At 46.9% G+C, this 22020-nt stretch overlaps 1 protein-coding gene and 1 long non-coding RNA gene across 5 annotated transcripts in view; one reads left to right on the forward strand and one right to left on the reverse strand.

Moving 5' to 3' along the window:
• RNF41 (ring finger protein 41) overlaps window positions 1-11599 on the forward strand; it is a 36513-nt gene extending 24914 nt beyond the window's left edge. For all 4 annotated transcript variants that reach the window (XM_066258435.1, XM_066258434.1, XM_066258437.1 and 1 more), the window contains 4 exons: window positions 6220-6491; window positions 8128-8263; window positions 8673-8776; window positions 11231-11599. In XM_066258435.1, the coding sequence (XP_066114532.1) occupies window positions 6220-6491; window positions 8128-8263; window positions 8673-8776; window positions 11231-11582 (864 nt within the window). In that variant the 3' untranslated portion in view covers window positions 11583-11599. The remainder of the gene's footprint in view (window positions 1-6219; window positions 6492-8127; window positions 8264-8672; window positions 8777-11230) is intronic.
• A 760-nt stretch (window positions 11600-12359) lies between these two features.
• LOC136324917 (uncharacterized) lies at window positions 12360-19300 on the reverse strand. Its single transcript, XR_010729164.1, has 2 exons — window positions 19162-19300; window positions 12360-19081 (listed from the first exon to the last, which is right to left on the reverse strand). It is a non-coding gene; the product is annotated as an uncharacterized lncRNA (long non-coding RNA).
• Window positions 19301-22020: the final 2720 nt, after the last annotated feature.

Here is a 22020-nt window from a genome sequence, read left to right on the forward strand (position 1 = left end):
AAGAATTCTTAACAGTTGTATTCCTGGGATATCATCCTGCATGTCCTTTTTGCCTGGACTCTAAATACCAATTAATCCTCTGCCACTCCTGGCTAGCTAGAGATAATCCTATTTTCCAAACCAGGACACTGTCTACAAAGTCTCATGGCCCTTCCCCCACACACTGCTTATACAGCTCATATTCCAACTCTCCTTGATTCTTTGAGTTTATTCTTTTTTTTTTTTTCATTTTTCTGAAGCTGGAAACGGGGAGGCAATCAGACAGATTCCCGCATGCCCCCGACCGGGATCCACCCGGCACGCCCACCAGGGGGCGATGCTCTGACCCGCTGGGGCGTCGATCTGTTGCATCCAGAGCCATTCTAGCGCTTGAGGCAGAGGCTATAGAGCCATCTTCAGCTCCCGGGCCATCTTTGCTCCAATGGAGCCTCGGCTGCGGGAGGGGAAGAGAGAGACAGAGAGGAAGGAGGGGGGAGGGGTGAAGAAGCAGATGGGCACTTCTTCTGTGTGCCCTGGCCAGGTATCGAACCCAGGACTCCTGCACGCCAGGCCGACACTCTACCACTGAGCCAACCAGCCAGGCGAGTTTATTCTTATTCCAGTTTTCAACCACTCAAAAGAGCACAGATGCCTGAGCTAAATGAAAATCATCCTGTATTCCAGTGGCAGCTTGTCCTGGACCTCTCCCCTGTCCTCTAGGCCTTTGTAGCCTACTACTAGTAGAAGCAGATTGGCTGGGTGTAGAGCAAGTTATTCTGGCAATGTCAGAGGTCAGGGGTGTGTCAGTTCCCTGACCACACTGGCAGGTCCTTGTCTGTTTTCTGGCACTATCGTTTGAGGCGAGACACGTGTGGAGAGATCAGTGAAGTTGGTTGACTATCTTTATCAGAACCCACTCTCCAGCCTTCAGGGTTTACCTTCTGAGTAGCAGGCCAGGCAGACCTCATGATGCCAGGCTACTAGCCACATTTCCACGAGTAGAAGTCCCCTGCTAGGGATGTTGATGTTTTTATATTTTATATATATGTAAAACATTTTATATTTATATATATATATATATTTTTAATTCATATGGTTCAGAAATCAAAACAGTATAAGAAGGTATACAGTGAGAACTCTTGTATCCTTGTCCCAGTATACCTACTCCCCCCCATCAAAATATTACTTTATTTGGTATCCTTCCAGTATGTATAGGCCAATACAAACAAGTATGAATATATATATATATATATATATATATATATATATATATATATTTGTCCACCTTTCTTATATGAATGGTAGTACATTCTGTATATTTTTGCAGGTGTGACAGATTTAGTTAAAATGGTCACAAAAGAGGTGATAGTTTTGCTGAGAGCTGAATGATAAGGGACTATTCATGCTATGATTTAGAGAAAGAGCATTTCGGGCATAGGAGAACAGCAAAAGCAAAGGTCCTGAGGCAGGAATGAGCTGAGTATGGACAAGGAACAGAAAGAAAGCCAAAATGGCCTAAACACAGTGCTGGGCGTGTGATATGAGGTGAGGAAAGGGCAGAGGCATAGGGCCAGATCAAGCAGAATGTTAGGAGTCCTGAATAATTGTTTGGATTTATTTTAAGTATGGTGGGAAGCCATTGTAAAATTTTAAGCAGGGGCGTGATTTGATCTAGTCTGTATTTTTATTTATTTTTATTTTTTATTTAAGTGAGAGGAGGGGAGATAGACTCCTGCTTGTGCCCCAACCAGAAGCCACTCAGCAACTGCCATCTGGAGCCAATGCTCTGCCTATTAGGGGTCATACTGGCAATCAACTATTTTTAACACCTAAGGCAGAGGCTCCTCGAAGCCATCTTCAGTGTCCCTGGGGGTAACACACTGGAACAATCGAGCCATGGCTGCAATAGGGGAATTAAGAGAGAGAAGAAGAGAAGGTGGAGGGGGTGGAAGGCAGGCGAAGCAGATGGTTACCCTGTGTACTCTGACCAGGAATCGAATCTGGAACTTCCACACGCCAGGTCACAGCTCTACCACTGAGCAAACTGGCCAGGGCTGATGTAGTTTATATTTTTAAATGACCATTCTGGCTGCTGAATGTAGAATGGAATATGACCTGTGGTGGTGCAGTGGGTAAAGCGTTGACCTGGAACACTGAGGTTGCCGGTTCAAAACCCTGGGCTTGCCTGGTCAAGGCACATACCAGAAGTAATCATTGAACAACTTAAGTGAAGCAACTATGAGTTGATGCTACTCTCTCTCGTCTCCCCCTCTCTCTAAGAAAATCAATAAATAAAAATTAAAAAACAAAAGAATGGAATATAATGGGGCAAGATAGAAGTAGGGAGACCAGTTAGAAGACATATTTAGTAACATAGGTGAGAAAAGATCACTTAAACTGGGTTATTAGCTGTAGAGATGGGGGAAAGTAGGCAGATTTAAGGGTTTTTTGGAGATCGGGTTTCTAAGATTTTTGGAAAGAACCACATGTCTTTGAGTGAAAGGAATCTGACAGTTGAATTAGTGATATCAACAATGACTTCTTCCTTACAAAGCCTTTTGGTGTCTGTGAGTATATTGAAGGCAGAAACTTATTTTTTTATTATACTCATCTAGCAAAGTGTTGGGACATAGTAGGCACTCCATTCATCCATCCATCCATCCATTCATCAACATCTACTAAATGCCTACTATGTTTTTTGTATTTTGTTTTGTTTGTTTTTTTTTGTATTTTTCTGAAGCTGGAAATGGGGAGAGACAGTCAGACAGACTCCCACATGCGCTCGACCGGGATCCACCCGGCACGCCCACCAGGGGCGATGCTCTGCCCACCAGGGGGTGATACTCTGCCCCTCCAGAGCGTCGCTCTGCCGCGACCAGAGCCACTCTAGCGCCTGGGGCAGAGGCCAAGGAGCCATCCCCAGTGCCCGGGCCATCTTTGCTCCAATGGAGCCTTGGCTGTGGGACGGGAAGAGAGAGAGAGGAAGGAGGGGGGGGTGGAGAAGCAAATGGGCGCTTCTCCTATGTGCCCTGGCCAGGAAACGAACCCGGGTCCCCCGCACGCCAGGTCGACGCTCTACCGCTGAGCCAACCGGCCAGGGCCCCTACTATGTTTTTTCTATGCTAGAGGCCAGATAGTATCTCCACATAGACCGGGGAATCTTCTCACTTGAAGGATTAACTTTAGAGGTTATCTGAGTTATCAAGAAAGTAGGCTGAGGCCCTGGCCGGTTGGCTCAGTGGTAGAGTGTTGGCCTGGCGTGCAGGAGTCCCGGGTTCGATTGCTGGCCAGGGCACACAGGAGAAGCGCCTATCTGCTTCTCCACCCCTACCCCTCTCCTTCCTCTCTGTCTCTCTCTTCCCGTCCCACAGCCAAGGCTCCATTGGAGCAAAGTTGGCCCGGGTGCTGAGGATGGCTCTGTGGCCTCTGCCTCAAGCGCTAGAATGGCTCTGGTTGCAACAGAGCAATGCCCCAGATGGGCAGAGCATCGCCCCCTGGTGGGCGTGCCAGGTGGATCCCGGTCGGGCGCATGCAGGAGTCTGTCTGAACTGCCTCCCCATTTCCAGCTTCAGAAAAATACAAAAAAAAAAAGAAAGTAGGCTGAAAAAATTTTTTTAAATGTTCATTGTATTGATTTTAGAGAGAAAAGAAGGGTGAGAAGAGAGACAGGAACCTATATTTGCTCCTGTACGTGCCCTGATCAGGGATTGAACTGGCAACCTCTGTACTTCAGGATGATGGTCTAACGGCATCAACTGAGCTATCTGGTGAGGGATGAAATATGATCTTTATGAAACTGAAAAGAATACAATTCTAGCCCTGGCTGAGTGAGTAGCTAAGTTGGTTAGAGTGTTGTCTGGATATGCCAGGGTTGTAGGTTCAATCTGCAGTCAGGGCATATACAACAATCAATCAGTGGGCCTGACTCCTGGTGGCACAGTGGATAAAGCATTGACCTCAAAACACTGAGTTTGTGCCTGACCAGGTGGTGGTGCAGTGGATACAGCGTCAGACTGGGATGTGGAGGATCCAGGTTTGAAACCCCAAGGTCGCCAGCTTGAGCGCGGGCTCATCTGGTTTAAGCAAGGCTCACCAGCTTGAGCCCAAGGTCACTGGCTTGAGCAAGGGGTCACTCGGTCTGCTGTAGCCCCCCGGTCAAGGCACATATGAGAAATTAATCAATGAACAACTAAGGAGCCGCAATGAAGGATTGATGGTTCTCATCTCTCTCCCTTCCTGTCTGTCTGTCCCTATCTGTCCCTCTCTCTGACTCTGCATCTGCAAAAAAAAACCCAAAAACAAAAAACACTGAGGTTGTCAGTTCAAAACCCTGGGCTTGCCTGGTCAAGGCCCATATGGGAGTTGATGCTTCCTGCTCCTCCCCCCCTTCTCTCTCTCTCTCTCTCTCTTCTCTAAAATGAATAAATTAAAAAATATTAAAAGAATCAATCAGTGAATGCAGAAATAAGTAAAACAACAAATCAATGTCTCTCATCTTTCCTCTGCCTCTAAAATCAATAAATATTTATTTATTTATTTATTTTTAATTTTTTACAGAGACAGAGAGTGAGTCAGAGAGAGGGACAGACAGGGACAGACAGACAGGAACAGAGAGAGATGAGAAGCATCAATTATCAGTTTTTCATTGTGTGTTGCAACACCTTAGTTGTTCTTTGATTGCTTTCTCATATGTGCCTTCACGGTGGGCCTTCAGCAGACCGAGTAACCCCTTGCTGGAGCCAGCCACCTTGGGTTCAAGCTGGTGGGCTTTTTGCTCAAACCAGATGGGCCCACGGTCAAGCTGGCGACCTCGGGGTCTTGAACCTGGGTTCTCTGCATCCCAGTCCGATGCTCTATCCACTGCGCCACTGCCTGGTCAGGCTAAAATCAATAAATTTTTTAAAAAAATAATGTGATTCGCCCTGGCCGGTTGGCTCAGAGGTAGAGCGTTGGCCTAGCGTGCGGAGGACCCGGGTTCGATTCCGGCCAGGGCACACAGGAGAAGCGCCCATTTGCTTCTCCACCCCTCCGCCGCGCTTTCCTCTCTGTCTCTCTCCTCCCCTCCCGCAGCCGAGGCTCCATTGGAGCAAAGATGGCCCGGGCGCTGGGGATGGCTCTGTGGCCTCTGCCTCAGGCGCTAGAGTGGCTCTGGTCGCAACATGGCGACGCCCAGGGTGGGCAGAGCATCGCCCCCTGGTGGGCAGAGCATCGCCCCTGGTGGGCGTGCTGGGTGGATCCCGGTCGGGCGCATGCGGGAGTCTGTCTGACTGTCTTTCCCTGTTTCCAGCTTCAGAAAAATGAAAAAAAAAATAAATAAATAAAAAAATAATGTGATTCTACAAAAAAAATTCCTGTTTTGGAGTGTAGGCATGGGATTCGGGGCAAAGTAGCGCTCATAAAATATGAACTTGGACTCACACAGAGGACACTTAACCTCTCACTAGGAGAGTTATGGGCTTTTGTTCTGTTTTGCTTTTTTTTTTTTTTTTTTTTTTTTTGAGTGAGACAGGAAGGGAGAGAGATGAGAAGCATCAATTCGTATTTATGGCACCTTAGTTGTTCATTGATTGCTTTCTCATATGTGCGTTGACCAGGGGGCTACAGCAGAGCCAGTGACCCCTTGTTCAAGCCAGCGACCTGGAACTTCAAACCAGCAACCATTGGGTCATGTCTATGATCCCATGTTCAAGCCAGTGACCTCAGGGTTTCAAACCTGGGTCCTCAGCATCCAGGTCAATGCTCTATCCACTGCACCACTGCCTGGTCAGGCCGGTTTTGCTTTCTTACCTTGAACTTTTGTCAATAAATCTTTGTCCTCCTTCCCTTCTCCTTATCTTTCAAGATCCATATCGAATTCTGTCTTGATTGACCTAGCTTGGAAAGTTCTCACCCTCCTCTGAATTTCTTTGGTAATTATTGTGTGTGTAATCCAGTTCACAATTAATGGATTACCTTTTGTCATTGTTAGTCCTTACTCCTATTGTTCTGTAATATTATTTATATCTTATTGTTATATAACTTATTGCTACTTGTTTTTCTTATGTCACAATCCAGTTGGAATCTTGAGGACAGAAAACATATCTGAAGCCTGTCCTCACAATACCTTGCTTACTCATAGTGGAGCTATACTTTGTTGCGACCCAGAGACCTCTGGTCCTGGAAGCTGCTCAAAGGCTTTTTGAGTCATATACACAGACTCTTAGGTCCTGCTAATTCTCTTTTGCCCTGTTTTCCCTCTAGGCACCTCATTGCGAGCATGCGTTCTGCAATGCCTGCATCACCCAGTGGTTCTCTCAACAGCAGACGTGTCCGGTGGACCGTAGTGTAGTGACGGTTGCCCACCTGCGCCCAGTACCTCGGATCATGCGGAACATGTTGTCAAAGCTGCAGATTGCCTGCGACAACGCTGTATTTGGCTGTAGTGCTGTTGTCCGGCTTGACAACCTCATGTCTCACCTCAGTGACTGTGAGCACAACCCAAAACGGCCTGTGACCTGTGAGCAGGGCTGCGGGTGAGATTCCTTCCCTTCTTCTGCCCCACATGGATAAGGGTTTTCCCATTTATACTCCTGTCTCTGGGTCCTCTGCTCACTGGCTGAGGGGCATGTAAGCAAGGAGTTTTCTTGGTCACCCTGGCATCCTGCCTCAAGATCTCACTTTCATGCTGCTTACAACTATGATTTTTTTGCTCTTATATAAGGGAGATAGCAATTCAGCAATCTGCATGATAACACTAAAATCTTTTTTTTTTTTAATTTACAGAAACAGAGAGTCAGAGAGAGGGATAGATAGGGACAGGCAGACAAGAATGGAGAGAGATGAGAAGCGTCAGTCATTAGTTTTTCATTGCGACACCTTAGTTGTTCATTGATTTATTTCTCATATGGTCCTTGACCATGGGCCTTCAGCAGATCGAGTAACCCCTTCCTCAAGCCAGTGACCTTGGGTCCAAGCTGGTGAGCTTTGCTCAAACCAGATGAGCCTATGCTCAAGCTGGCGACCTCGGGGTCTCAAACCTGGGTCCTCCGCATCCCAGCCTGACACTCTATCCACTGCGCCACCGCCTGGTCAGGCGAACACTAAGAACTTGATTTTATTCTTTCATTTTTGTTCAGTATTACCTGCTCTTTGTCAGATTGACTGCTCTAATTTCCAGCCTTATATTTCCTCTTGCCCTATTATTTTTCTTTCTTTGGGGTATGCAATATTTAATTAAATGCTAATAGCTAGGGCTGTGTGAATCTAGAGCTTCTTAGGATGAATGCAGAGGCAGAATCTGTAGGAGGAAAGGACAGCCATATAGTAGATAAAACACTGTCTTAGAGAGGGAAAGAAGCCCAGAGAAAATAGATAGCAGAGAGGTGAGGGGGGAGCTAGGGAGGAGAGTGAAGAAACACAAGAGGAAGGACCGAAGTTAGAAATGAATGAATGGGCCTGACCAGGCGGTGGCGCAGTGGATAGAGTGTCAGACTGGGGTGAGGAGGACCCAGGTTCGAAACCCTGAGGTCGCCAGCTTGAGCGCGGGCTCCTCTGGTTTGAGCAAGGTTCACCAACTTGAGCCTAAAGTGCTGACTTGAGCAAGGAGTCACTCGCTCTGCTGTAGCCCCCCAGTCAAGACACATATGAGAAAGCAATCAATGAACAATTAAGGTGCTGGAATGGAGAATTGATGCTTCTCATCTCTCTCCTTTCCTGTCTGTTCCCTTCCTGTCTGTCTGTCCCTACCTGTCCCCTCTCTGTCTCTGTCACAAAAGAAAGAAAGAAAGAAAGAAAGAAAGAAAGAAAGAAAGAAAGAAAGAAAGAAAGAAAGAAAGAAAGAAAGAAAGAAGTGAATGAATGAATGGCCTGACCTGTGCTGGCGTAGTGGATAGAGTGTCAACCTGGAATGCTAAGGTTGCCAGTTCAAAACCCTGCCAGGTCAGGGCACATGTGAGAAGCAACTACCTATGAATTGATGCTTCCCCCTTCTCTTCCACTCCCGCCTTTCTCTCTCCTCTCTAAAATCATTAAATAAAATCTTAAAAAAAAGAAAAGATATGAATGAATGTTAGAAATTTGGGGTAGGAGAAAGCCTTCTCAGCAAGTTTCTGCCTTTGCCTACACGTCGCACTGAATGCTCCTATTCTCTTTTCCCACCCTTGGAGGCAGCCTGGAGATGCCCAAAGATGAGCTACCAAACCACAACTGCATTAAGCACCTGCGCTCGGTGGTACAGCAGCAGCAGGCACGCATCGCAGAGCTGGAGAAGACCTCAGCTGAACACAAACACCAGCTGGCAGAGCAGGTAGGGCCCAGAGTACATGGGGAAAAACATGTCCCTAATATGCAAATAACCACATGCTTGTGAGTGATAAGCACCGTGTGAGCTGCAGATCTGTGCCTCTGCTGTGCACCTGGCTGAGGAGACACTCTGCCTGCGGCTTAGTAGGAAATCAGATGGGAGCTCTTCTCCCTTCCCTTCATCCCCTCAATGTCATTCACTACCTAACATTTATCAGCTGCCTTCTCTATGAAGGCACTTTATAAGCACTGGGGATATAGCTGAGGATGAAGCAATCATATCCCAGTCTTCATGAAGCTTACAATCTGGTGGTTCTTTTGAACTCCCAGTTGCCCTCATTCTCAGATTAACTTTTGTCTGTCATCTGCTCTCTGCCTTAACCATCATCCCTGGTTCTCTTTCCCTCCACTAGAAGCGAGATATCCAGCTGCTGAAGGCATACATGCGTGCAATCCGCAGTGTCAACCCCAATCTTCAGAACCTGGAGGAAACAATTGAATACAATGAGATCCTAGAGTGAGTGTCACTCAGGATGTGGAGTTATTCCACAACCTGGCATTGAACCCTGGAAGGAGGAAGAGCAGGGGAGTGGCAGAAGGAGGGTAATAAGGCTGGGCGAGAGCCACTACTTTTCAGCTGTTGGGATGAAGGACTGGGACACAGTATGTGATCTCTTATTTTTGGGGGTAGATGAAGGGAGCTTACACAAGGAAACAGTTTCTCCAGAATTAGGTGAGTACTCACATGTACAAAGCCTTGTATTAAAGGCTGTAAAGTGCTATGCTAGGAGGGCCAAAAAGAAGAAAAAGTCTGGTCTGCGGTGGCGCAGTGGGTAGAGCGTTCACCTGGCATGCTGAGGCTGCTGGTTCAAAACCCTGGGGTTGTCCAGTCAGGGCACATACAACAAGCAACCAATGAAAGGGAAGCAACTATGAGTTGATACCTCTTGCTCCCCCCCCCTCTGTAAAATCAATAAATAAAATCTTTAAAAAATAAAAAAGAGCCTGACCAGGCAGTAGCGCAGTAGATAAAGCATTGGACTGGGGCATGAAGAACCCAGGTTTGAAACCCCAAGGTCGCCAGCTTGTGCACGGGCTCACCAGCTTGAGTGTGGGGTCGCTGGCTTGAGCATGGGATCATAGACATGACCCCTTGGTCGCTGGCTTGAGCCCAAAAGTCACTGGCTTGAATCCCAAGGTTGTCGACTTGAGCAAGGGGTCACTCTCTCAGCTGTAGCCCCCCAGTCAAGGCACATATGAGAAAAGCAATCAATTAACAAGGTGCTGCAGCGAAGAATTGATGCTTCTCATTTCTCCTTTCCTGTCTGTCTGTTCCTATCTGTCCCTCTCTCTGTCTCTGTCATAAAAAAAAAGAAACAGAAGATATGTACATCTTTAGGTAGCTAACTTCCAGAGAAGAAAAGAGTGCAAATCCCGGAAAGTGATTTAAAAATGCAGTAAAGTGCAATGAAGTAAACAAGCAAAGTCTAAGATATTTCAATTCTGGAGTCCTATATAGCTCACACACTAAACTGTTCATGGTGAATCAATATATATATAGTGCAAATATTTCTGCTGTCAGGAATAGAGGGGACATAGTATAGAGGAATAATTGCTTCCTTCAATAAACATTTCTTTTTTTCTTTGTAATTTTTTTAAAGTGTCTTTTTATAGAAGTAAATTTTTATTTTTTTAAATTTTATTTATTCATTTTTAGAGAGGAGAGAGAGAGGGAGAGAGAGAGAGAGAGAAGGGGGGAGGAGCTGGAAGCATCAACTCCCATATGTGCCTTGACCAGGCAAGCCCAGGGTTTTGAACCGGCAACCTCAGCATTTCCAGGTTGACGCTTTATCCACTGTGCCACCACAGGTCAGGCCTCTTTTTAATTTTTGTTTATTGATTTTAGCCAGGGAAACAGGAACATCATCCTGTCCCTGTATGTGCCCTGACCAGAGATCAAACTGGCAACCTCTGTGCTTTGGGCTAATGCCCTACCTGTTGTTCAGCCAGGGCCAATAAATGTGTGTGTGTGTGTGTGTGTGTGTGTGTGTGTGTGTGTGTGTGTGTGTGTGTGTGTGTTTTACTCAGTGAGAGGAGGGGAGACAGAGATGTGTGTGTGTGTGTGTGTGTGTTTTACTCAGTGAGAGGAGGGGAGACAGAGACAGACTCCCACATGCACCCTGACCAGGATCCACCTGGCAAACCCACAAGGGGGGCGATTCTCTGCCCATCATGGGCTATTTCTCTGTTGCTCAGCAACTGAGCTCTTCTTAGCACCTGAGGTGGAGGCCATGGAGCCATCCTGAGCACCCAGAGCCAACTCGCTCCAATTGAGCAATGGCTGCAGGAGGGGAAGAGAGAGATAAGAGAAGTGAGAGGGGAGGGGTGGAGAAGCAGATGGGCACTTCTCCTTTGTGCCCTGACCAGGAATTGAACCTGGGACATCCACACACCAGGCTGACACTCTACCACTGAGCCAACCAGCCACAGCCAAACATTTCTTGAGCAATTAGCATGTGCCAGGTACAATGTGTGCTAAGTATTGGGATTTTATTTTATTTTTCTAGAGAGAGAGAAAGACAGGAACATCGATCTATTCTGTATGTGCCCTGACCAGGAATCAAATCGGCAACCTCTGTGCTTCGGGATGACGCTCTAGCCAATCAATCTATTTGTCCAGGACTAAAAAATATTGGGAATTTTAAGAAAAATAATGGACCTTACACTCATGCAGTTTAATCTGGTGAATAATATGTGGTGATTCAGATGGGACCAGCTAGGGAAAGATTACAAGTTTCTGAATCAATGATGGATGGATGGATGGATGGATGGATGGATGGATGGATGAAAGGAAAGAAGAAAGAATAGGGTTAAGCTAATTGCAGAGTGGAAAGTCATTCCTATTAGGAAAAGAAGCAATGCAGAGAAAAAGTATGAGCTGAAATGACCATCTCCATCTCCCTCCACACAGGTGGTTGAACTCCCTACAGCCAGCAAGAGTGACCCGCTGGGGAGGGATGATCTCCACCCCAGATGCTGTACTCCAGGCTGTAATCAAGCGCTCCCTGGTGGAGAGTGGCTGTCCTGCCTCTATTGTCAACGAGCTGATAGAAAATGCCCATGAGCGAAGCTGGCCCCAGGGTCTGGCCACACTAGAGACAAGACAGATGAACCGGCGGTACTATGAGAACTATGTCGCCAAACGCATCCCTGGCAAGCAGGCTGTTGTCGTGATGGCCTGTGAGAACCAGCATATGGGTGATGACATGGTGCAGGAGCCAGGGCTTGTCATGATATTTGCGCATGGTGTGGAAGAGATATAGATCTCGGTGGGCTGTGAGGAAGAGATGGAAATCAGAAAATCTCATCGCTCTAGTAGCTGAGCCCTGAGTCCTCTCCACTGTCCTTAATACTGTGGCTTATCCTTGAGCCACACATCTCCCTGCTCATTTGTCACTGAAAGGTCCTGGAACACTTTACTCAGCCTTTCAGGTGGGAAACCCAGATTTCCTTCTTTTGCCTAATTTCTTCCCTAAGATGTCTATAAATCTTCAGAGTAGTTGGGAAAGTCCCCACCTCTATATCTGTTTTCCTCTCTAGGGTCCCTGGTTCCAGATATTTTCAGAAAGCACAAAGATATTCTTTTTCTGTAGAGGATCAGGGTAGAGTGAGAAATCTTAATCATTCCCCTCCTGCAAAAGCAGGGAATCTGAGTAGGCAGGCTTGTTGACTCGAAACATTTAGAGGGCAACTCTGAGGAGCAGACATCCTGAAGAAATGGTAAGGGTGGAACCAAAACTTTAGAAATAATGAGCCAGTAACTGGCCATCCTTGATGGCCCTTAGGGGAAGACTGGACCTCTGTGCCAAGCAATACCTTCGTTTAGCCCACCTTAAAGGCGTGGGCTCCCACCTGGGTGTGCAGGTTGGGTTGCCGAAAATTTACAGATGAGCTCTTTCCTACACTTCCTCTTTATTAGGGAATGATGGGAATGGGGGTAGAGGGTTAGTCTGCTGGGGTGAATATACTCATCAAGAAGCAACTCTGGCTTTTGCTGAAATCAGATAGGCAACTGCCTCCTGTGGCATAGGCTGTAGTAGTTCCATAGCCCCCTGTCCAGCCCTGTGATTGTAACTAGTTATTTTGATAATTTCCTTTGGCCATTGTTTGTTTATATTTCACTCCCTCCCTCCCACTTTTTTTTTTTTTTTTTTTTTTTTTTTTTTAGAATGGCCTGGTTATGGCTACCCCACTTTTCCAGCCCAGCCACATTGTTGGCAATTTAATTTATTTACTTTTTTTTTCTAAGAAAGGAAAAAGAAAAAAAATTAACAAAACTTAAAACTTTTCTTTTGCTTTTCCTATGGTGGGGATTCTGGATAGGGTGGGATAGGGGTGGGGTCTGTTTTATATTTTTCCTTTTCAGCACAACCTTTGGCTTTAATATAAGAAGGGCAAAGGAGTCCTTGGCTGAACTTATGTCTGCCCCAACCCTCCATAACCCCATCGGAGATTAGGAGCGTCCTCTGTTCCAGTGATGGACATGACAGTCCAGCATCGATGCCTGAGCGCTCTGGAGAACTCTGCTCCTGACCCTTTCAGGGTCTCAGCATAGAATTCTATATTTAGAGTATTAGTTTCGAAGAAACTTCCCTCCCCCATTTCCTTCAAGATATGTGTCTGGGTTCTAAGCTTCACCAGGCAAGGTGGGATAGAAGTTGTCTTTGTCTCTGAGAATAGGGTGTACTCTGTCTCACCCATGCCCCTTAATGAGTGCAGCTCCATTTCAGACCACCTGGGGCATTCCTTGACCCCTAGGGTGACTGGTAGAGTAAGAGAAGGGTAGGGATAGTGGGTGTGATTATTTCATATGCAGGTGGGAGTAGGGTTAAAGAGAGATGGCCATATAACAGCTTCTTCTCTTTTTGGAATTTTATTCCAGGCCAGCTTGCTGGAGGTCTGGGTAGTTGGGTCATGGCTCCACTGGGATTGGAGTGGAGGGATACAACTTGAAGGGAGTAGGAACAGTCATATGTTCCAGCTCCGGGACATTGTGCTCAGGAATTTGAAAATGCTGCTATACTTAATCTGGTTACTACATTTCCATTCCCTGCTGCCCCTGCCTGCCTTAGCACGGCACACACACCCCTGTTGTCACCCTCAGATGGAGCCAGGAAGCTGGCAGTTTCCCCACCCTTTGCACTCGTGTCTCTACAGGTTGCTGGTTGTGTTATATGTGCTGTTCTATGGTGTTGACTGCACTAATAAACCTTTCACTCAACTATAAATTCTTAATTCAATGTCACTCCCCTTCTTGTGAAGGTTTCTCCTCTGCTTTGGCCTTTTTCTCACGTTAATTCTCCTTACTACTTCCTTACCTTGTAACCTATCCTTGTCTGAGAACTAACCTCTGTTTTAGGAGGACGTCTGCTGAGGTTAGTGGGCACCTCACATCTTTGCTCCGTGTGCCTCTTACATCCTCTTCTCCTGACTCCCGTTCCGTAGCAGTGAACACTCTCTCTCTCTCTAGTGATCTGAATTTTGTTTTTTCCAGGGTCTGCCTCTGCCCCAAATCCCATGTCTTGCATTCCTGGGATTTGGGGACACTTTGCACAGAAGATACATATGTACCTTTCTCCCCTGTTCCATCTTTGCTTTGGAATCTAGGATTACATCATAAACAGGGAAGCCTCTACCCCTAATGCCTCTTAACCAAGAAAGCAAATGTGAGGAAGGGAACCTGGAACGACTGGCTGCCTGGTATGCTTGTCAAACCTCTATAAACCCTTCGGTAGGCATTTGTTGCCACCTCCCTGTCACGAGAAAAAGAAAATATTCTTTCCCCCGAGTATTACATTTTAAATTTGTTAAGCATTTATCATGCACCTAATGTAAGTTTAATAGTACTGTACATACTCTAGTGGGATTAAGGGGTGGGAACATAAGGACACTCCTGTGCCAACTGAGTATATACTACACTTCAATACACACAAGGTCTGACTATAAAGTAATGGTGAACACATCACAGAATAGAGCATAAGAGGCAACATATGTACTCTAGTACCAGAAGTGCTTTCTTTTTCTTGAATTTCCTTCAAAATTACTTTTAGAACCTGTTGCTCATTCTTTTGAATGTCATGAATGGTACCAAATCTTCCCTTTAGGGTAGATTTGATTTTTAGAGACAATATTCAGACTATTCTGCAATGAATTCACTGGGAAGGGGATGGGGATTTCATGTAGCAAAATGGCACCTACCTTCAAAGACTCACTCCCTAATGGAGGTGAGCATATAGTAAGATAGAAGTGTTGTAAGTGCTTTTGCAAGCAATATGTGAGCAGAGGGAAGATACAGCCACTGATTATGATGGGTATCAGGAAAGACTTTTTTCATAAGTGGTAGATCAGAGTTTGGCAAATTACAGCTTGCATTCCCACTGTCTGCTTTTATATTTTTTAAAAGACATTGATTTTAGAGAGATGAGAGAGAGAGAAAAAAGGGGGGGAGGAAGGAGCAGGAAGCATCAACTCCCTTATGTGCCTTGACCAGGCAAGCCCAGGGTTTCCAACCAGTGACCTCAGCATTCCAGGTTGTCATTTTATCCATTCTGCCACCACAGGTCAGGCCTGTTGTCTGCTTTTGTAAAAGAAAAAAAAATTGTATTGGAACACAGCCATGCTTGTTTGTTTACATGTTGTCTATGGCTACTTTTATTTATTTTTAATGTTTATGGGTTGATTTTAGAGAGGAAGATAGAAACTTCAATTTGTTTCACTTATATATGTGTTCATTGCTTGATTCTTGTATGTGCCCTGACTGGGGATCAAACCTGCAACCTTGGTGTATTATGACGACGCTCTGAGCTACCCTGCCAGTCTATAGCTGCTTTTAGATCACAACAGCAGAGTTGAGTAGTTGCACAGAACTAAGGCCTACAAAGCCTCAAATGTTTGCTTTTTTGGTCCTTTGTAATGCCCTAGCCGGATTGCCCAATTGGTTCCAGCATACAATATGCAGAGGTTGCCGGTTTGATCCCCGCTTAGGGCATATACAGAAACAGATGGATGTTTCTGTCCCTACAGAGAGACCCAGGTTCAAATCCCTGAGATTGCCAGCTTGAGTGCAGGCTCACCAGCTTAAGGGCGAGGTCACTGGCTTGAGCGTGGTCAAGCGTGGGATCATAGAGATGACCCCATGGTTACTGACTTGAGCCCAAGGTCACTGGCTTGAACAAGGGGTCGTGTGGCCTTCTGGAGCCCCCCAGTCAAGGCACATATGAGAAAGCAATCAATGAACAACTCAGGTGCCACAATGAAGAATTAATGCTTCTCTCTCCCTTCCTGCCTGTCTCTATCTGTCCCTCTGTCTCTCTGTCTTTGTCTCTCTTGCTAAAAAAAAAAGTTTGCCAATCCATTCTAAACTTTTAAGGTCAGGAGTATGAGGGGAGAACTGTAGAGAAAGCTGGTTTAATATTTTACCTAGCCCTGGCTGTTTAGCTCAGTCAGTTAGAGCAACATTCTGGGTGTGATTCCCAGTCAGGACACAAGAAAAGCGACCATCTGCTTCTCCTCCCCTGCCCCGTCCCCTTCTTTCCTTCTCAGCCAGTGGCTCTATTGGTTCAAGCATTGTCCTGGGCACTGCAGAGAGCTCAGTTGATTTGAGCATCAGTCTTAGATGGCAGTGGCGGGGGGGGGGGGGTGTTGCTGGGTGGATATAGGTTGGGGCGCATGCGGGAGTCTGTCTACCTCTCCTCTCTAAACAAATAAATGAATAAAAAGAACAAAAATTTTGCCTGACTGGTAGTGGCGCAGTGGATAAAGCATTGACCTGGAACACTGAGGTAGCCGGTACGAAACCTTGGGCTTGCCTGGTCAAGGTACATATAGGAGTTGATGCTTCCTGCTCCTTACCCCTTCTGTCTCTCTCTCTCCTCACTAAAATAAATAAAGTCTTAAAAAATTAAAAATCCCCAAAATTTTAAAGGTAATTTTTTGAGAAGAGTGACTTCCAACTCATGGTTTTATTGGCAATGGGAATTCAGCGAAAACTGGTGACAATGATAAGCTTTACAGTAAGTCATGCAAGAGAGGATTAGAGCTTGAAACAAAGCAAAAAAGAGGACAAGAAACATCCAGAGAAAAACTTGACAGGTTCACTCAGCCACCGCTTATAGCATACCTGTCATGTGCCAGATGTAGTGGCTAGGCATTTGAGATATACAAATAATTAAGAAACAAGTCTTTAAAAAAAAAATTGTTTTCCATTGATTTGAGAGAGAGTAAAAGAGAGAAGCACCAACTTGTTGCGCTTAGTTCCATTTAGTTGTGTACTCGTTGATTGCTTCTTATACATACCCATGACCTTGGGAGGATGTTTTATCCACTGAGTCACCCAGCCAGGGCTTTTATTTTTTAGGTGAGAGGAGGGGAGATAGTGAGGCAGACTCCCACATGCCGCCCAACCAGGATGATGCTTGAATACCGAGCTATTTTTAGCACCTGAGACTGCCGCCCTTGGACCAACTGAGCTATCCTCAGCACCTGGGGCCATGCTGGAACCAATTGAGCCATAAGAGGGGAAAAGAGAGAAAGGGGCAGGGAGGGGGGTTCGCTTCTCCTGTGTCCCCTGACCAGGAATCAAACCCAGGATGTCCACATGCTAGGCTGACACTAGCCACTGAGCAACCGGCAAGGGCCAAAAAACAAGTCTTTAAAAGAATTTTCAGCCCTGGCCAGTTTGCTCAGTGGTAGAGCATTGGCCTGGTGTGTGGACATCCCGACTTTGATTCCTGGTCAGGGCACACAGGAGAAGTGACCATCTGCTTCTCCACCCCTCCCCCTTCTCTCTATCTCTTCCATTCCTGCACCCATGGCTCAGATGGAGCAAGTTGGCGCTGGATGCTGAGGATGGCTCCATGGCCTTGCTTCAGGAGCTAAAATAAAATAGCTTGGTTACTGAGCAATGGAGCAATGCCCCAGATGGGCAGGGCATTGCCAGATAGAGGGCTTGCTGGGTAGATCCTGGTCAGGACACGTGGAAGTTTGTCTCTCTGCCTCCCCACTTCTCACTTAAGAAAAAAAAGATTTCAGCTTAGTAGATGCACTTCAACAAACAATGGGGAATACAGGATAGTATATTGCTAATAGATAAGGACAAAGTACAATAGGACGGGGAAGGAATGCTTCTCAGAGGTATCGTTGGAGCTAAACTCTGGAAAGGATCAGATTGGCCATGAAGCAAGGGGTAACATCAAGCATTTACTGAGTGAGACACTAAAGTATTATGTGTGTGTGTGTGTGTGTGTGTGAGAGAGAGAGAGAGAGAGTGTCAGAGGGACGGATAGGGACAGACAGAAAGGGAGAGAGATGAGAAACATCAATTCTTCATTGCGGTTCCTTAGTTGTTCATTGATTGATTTCTCATATGTGCCTTGACCTGGGGGCTACAGCAGACCGAGTGACCCCTTGCTCAAGCCAGCAACCTTGGGCTCAAGCTGGTGAGCCTAGCTCAAACCAGACGAACTCGTGCTCAAGCTGGTGACCTCGGGGTCTTGAACCCGGGTCCTCTACATCCCAGTCCGATGCTCTATCCACTGCGCCACCACCTGGTCAGGCACTACTCTAAGCATTAAACATTAGTCATCTCAACTTTATTTTTATTTTATTTTTTCAATTTTAGTGAGAGGAGGGGAGGCAGAGACAGATTTCCACATGCGCCCCAACCAGAAGCCACCTGGCAAGCCTACTAGGGGGCAATGCTCTGCCCATCTGGGCCCTTGATCCATTACAACCAGAGCCATTTTTTAGTACCTGAGGTGGAGGCCATGAATCCATCCTCGGTGCCTGGGGCCAACTCACTCCAATCAAGCCATGGCTGTAGGAGGAGAGGAGAGAAAAAGAGAGAGAAGTGAGAGGGGGAGGGGTGGAGAAGCAGATGGGCACTTCTGTGTGCCCTGACTGGAAACTGAACTCAAGACTTCCACACACCAGCCTAACTAGGCAGTGGCGCAGTGGATAGAGCGTCAGACTGGGATGTGGAGGACCCCTGTTTGAGACCCCGAGGTTGCCAGTTTGAGTACAGGCTCAACTGGTATGAGCAGGGCTCACCAGCTTGAGCCCAAGGTCACTGGCTCGAGCAAGGGGTCACTCAGTCTACTGTAGCCCCCCGGTCAAGGCACATATGAGAAAGCAATCAATGAACAATAAGGAGCCGCAACAAAGAATTGATGTTTCTCATCTCTCTCCCTTCCGTCTGTCTCTCTCTGTCCCTCTCTCTAATTCTCTCTGTCACACACACAAAAAAAGACTTCCACACACCAGGCTGATACTCTACCACTGAGCCAACCAGCCACCCATCCCAACTTTATTAAAAGGCACTATTATCATCTCCATTTTCTATGGGGGGAAATAGACAAAGGACAAAATTCACACAGCTATCAGAACTGGGATTTGAACCCAGAAAGTCATTCCAAAGCCTGTGCTCCTAACCACTGCACTTAACAGGGGTACTTACCCAAAGCTGAGTCATAAAGACAGGTTTCTATTCTATAAATGAGAAGACGGTGTCATTAACCTGAATAGGGCGGAGAGGACTGGCAGGTTTCAGGGGTGAAGTGTAATGAGCTCATTCAGCGAACACTGTGTTTGAGTGCTTCCATATAGCATTCTTTAGTCACTAAATGAGAATGTGTGTCAGGAGCTTAAGAGCAAGAAGTTAGGGTTAAAGTTGTGGATTTGGGAGTTACCTGCCCAGAAGTGATCAAGAAATTCTAGGAATTAATGCAAACATGAAAGGAGAGAACAAGAAGGCTAGGAATGGGACCTTAGGGAAATTCCAGAAGTAATCTAGAATAAAATCAGGAAAAACATGAAAGGAGAGAACAAGAAGGCTAGGAATGGGACCTTAGGGAAATTCCAGAAGTAATCTAGAATAAAATCAGGAAAAGAGATAAATTATAAAGTTGGCCAATGCGTCAGTTTTTAAAAAAATTTTTTTGGCCCTGGCCGGTTGGCTCAGCGGTAGAGCGTCGGCCTAGCGTGCGGAGGACCCGGGTTCGATTCCCGGCCAGGGCACACAGGAGAACCGCCCATTTGCTTCTCCACCCCTCCGCGCGCTTTCCTCTCTGTCTCTCTCTTCCCCTCCCGCAGCCAAGGCTCCATTGGAGCAGAGATGGCCCGGGCGCTGGGGATGGCTCTGTGGCCTCTGCCTCAGGCGCTAGAGTGGCTCTGGTCGCAACATGGCGACGCCCAGGATGGGCAGGGCATCGCCCCCTGGTGGGCAGAGCATCGCCCCTGGTGGGCGTGCCGGGTGGATCCCGGTCGGGCGCATGTGGGAGTCTGTCTGACTGTCTCTCCCTGTTTCCAGCTTCAGAGAAATGGAAAAAAAAAAAAAAAAAAATTTTTTTTTGAAGTAATGAGTCATTTAAATGTCATTCATAAACTAGCTGTGAATGTTTTTCTTTTTAAGACTTTATTCATTTTAGAGAGAAGAGAAAGAGAAGGGGGGAGGAGCAGGAAGCATCAATTCCTAAATGTGCCTTGACCAGGTAAACTTGGGGTTTCAAACCAGCACCCTCAGTGTTCCAGGTCAATGCTTTATCTGCTGCACCACCACAGGTCAGGCTAGCTGTGAATGTCTTGTATAACAACAGCATTCCTGGAACAAGTGTAAGTTGAGATAATTTCAGCTCAAGTCCTCTAATGATTTGCTTTACTGGATAAACTGCAGAGATCCACGCCACATTTGGAAAAAGTCAACAACTTGGAAGGGTATAATATTTTTTTAGTGAGAGAGAGGGACAAACAGGAATGGAGAAGGATGAGAAGCATCAACTCTGTAGTTGCAGCACCTTAGTTGTTCATTGATTGCTTTCTCATAAGTGCCCTGACTGGAGGGCTACAGCAGATCAAGTGACCCCTTGCTCAAGCCAGCGACCTCTGGGCTCAAGCCAGGGACCCTGCACTCAAGCTAGTGAGCCCGCGCTCAAACCAGTGACCTTGGGGTTTTGAACCTGGTTCCTCTGCATCCCAGTCCAACATTCTATCCACTGTGCCACCACCTGGTCAGGCTATGCTATTTTTCTGAAAGCTTTTATTTATTGATTTTGAGAGAGAGAAGATGGGGAGGGAGAGGAGTGGGAAGCATCAACTTGTAGCTGCTTCTCGCATGTGTCTTGACCAAGAAGGGGGGGGGGGCTCGAACTGGCCACCTCAGCATTCCAGGTTGATGCTCTATCCACTGCACCACCACAGGCCATGCTTTCTTTTCTTTCTTTTTTTTTTTCTTAGACAGAGAGAGAGTGAGAGAGAGAGAGGACGGTAGAGAGATGAAAACTGTAGTTGCGTCACTTTAGTTGTTCATTGATTGCTTCTTATATGTAGCTTGACGGGGGTAGGGGCTCCAGCTGAGCCAGTGACCTCTTGCCAAAGCCAGCAACCTCGGGGTTTCAAACCTGGGTCCTCAGGGTCCCAGGTCGACAACTCTATCCACTGTACCACTATTGGTAAGGCTAATATTAAATTCTTTTTTTTTGTTTGTTTGTTTTTTGTTTTTTTTTTTCCTTTTTCTGAAGCTGGAAACAGGGAGAGACAGTCAGACAGACTCCCGCATGCGCCCGACCGGGATCCACCCGGCACGCCCACCAGGGGCGACGCTCTGCCCCCCAGGGGGCGATGCTCTGCCCATCCTGGGCGTCGCCATGTTGCGACCAGAGCCACTCTAGCACCTGGGGCAGAGGCCACAGAGCCATCCCCAGCGCCCGGGCCATCTTTGCTCCAATGGAGCCTTGGCTGCGGGAGGGGAAGAGAGAGACAGAGAGGGAAAGCGCGGCGGAGGGGTGGAGAAGCAAATGGGCGCTTCTCCTGTGTGCCCTGGCCTGGAATCGAACCCGGGTCCTCCGCACGCTAGGCCGACGCTCTACCGCTGAGCCAACCGGCCAGGGCCTAATATTAAATTCTTATGTGTTAGATTCCCACACATTAGCTTACTAGTCACATAAAAGCAACTTTAAGACCTGACCTGTGGTGGCGCAGTGGATAAAGTATTGACCTGGAACACTGAAGTCGCCAGTTCAAATCCCTGGGCTTGCTCAGCGGTAGAGCGTCGGCCTGGCGTGCAGGGGACCTGGGTTCGATTCCCGGCCAGGGCACATAGGAGAAGCGCCCATTTGCTTCTCCACCCCGCCCCCCTACTTCCTCTCTGTCTCTCTCTTCCCCTCCCGCAGCCAAGGCTCCATTGGAGTAAAGATGGCCTGGGCGCTGGGGATGGCTCCTTGGCCTCTGCCCCAGGTGCTAGAGTGGCTCTGGTCGTGGCAGAGTGACGCCCCGGAGGGGCAGAGCATCCCCCCTGGTGGGCAGAGCATCGCCCCTGGTGGGCTTGCCGGGTGGATCCCGGTTGGGCGCATGCGGGAGTCTGTCTGACTGTCTCTCCCCGTTTCCAGCTTCAGAAAAATACAAAAAAAAAAAAAAAAAATCTCTGGGCTTGCCTGGTCAAGGCATATACAGGAAGCAACTAGTATGAGTTGATGCTTTCCGCTTCTCTCCCTCCTATCTCTAAAGAAAAAAAAAATCAATAAAAATCCAAAAAGAATTCCTAGCCAAAAAGATCAGTTTAGGATGGCATTAGCTAGTCATTGGTTATAAAGTGAAGAAACAGGAGATTTATGAGAGAAGGAATTAGGCTGTTACATGGAAATGTCCAGCCTGATTAGATTGGGGGTAATTTACTGGGAATAATTAATGATAAAAAATGGATGACAGCCT

The sequence above is a fragment of the Saccopteryx bilineata genome, chromosome 2 (assembly GCF_036850765.1).
Source record: "Saccopteryx bilineata isolate mSacBil1 chromosome 2, mSacBil1_pri_phased_curated, whole genome shotgun sequence".
Lineage (NCBI taxonomy): Eukaryota > Metazoa > Chordata > Mammalia > Chiroptera > Emballonuridae > Saccopteryx > Saccopteryx bilineata.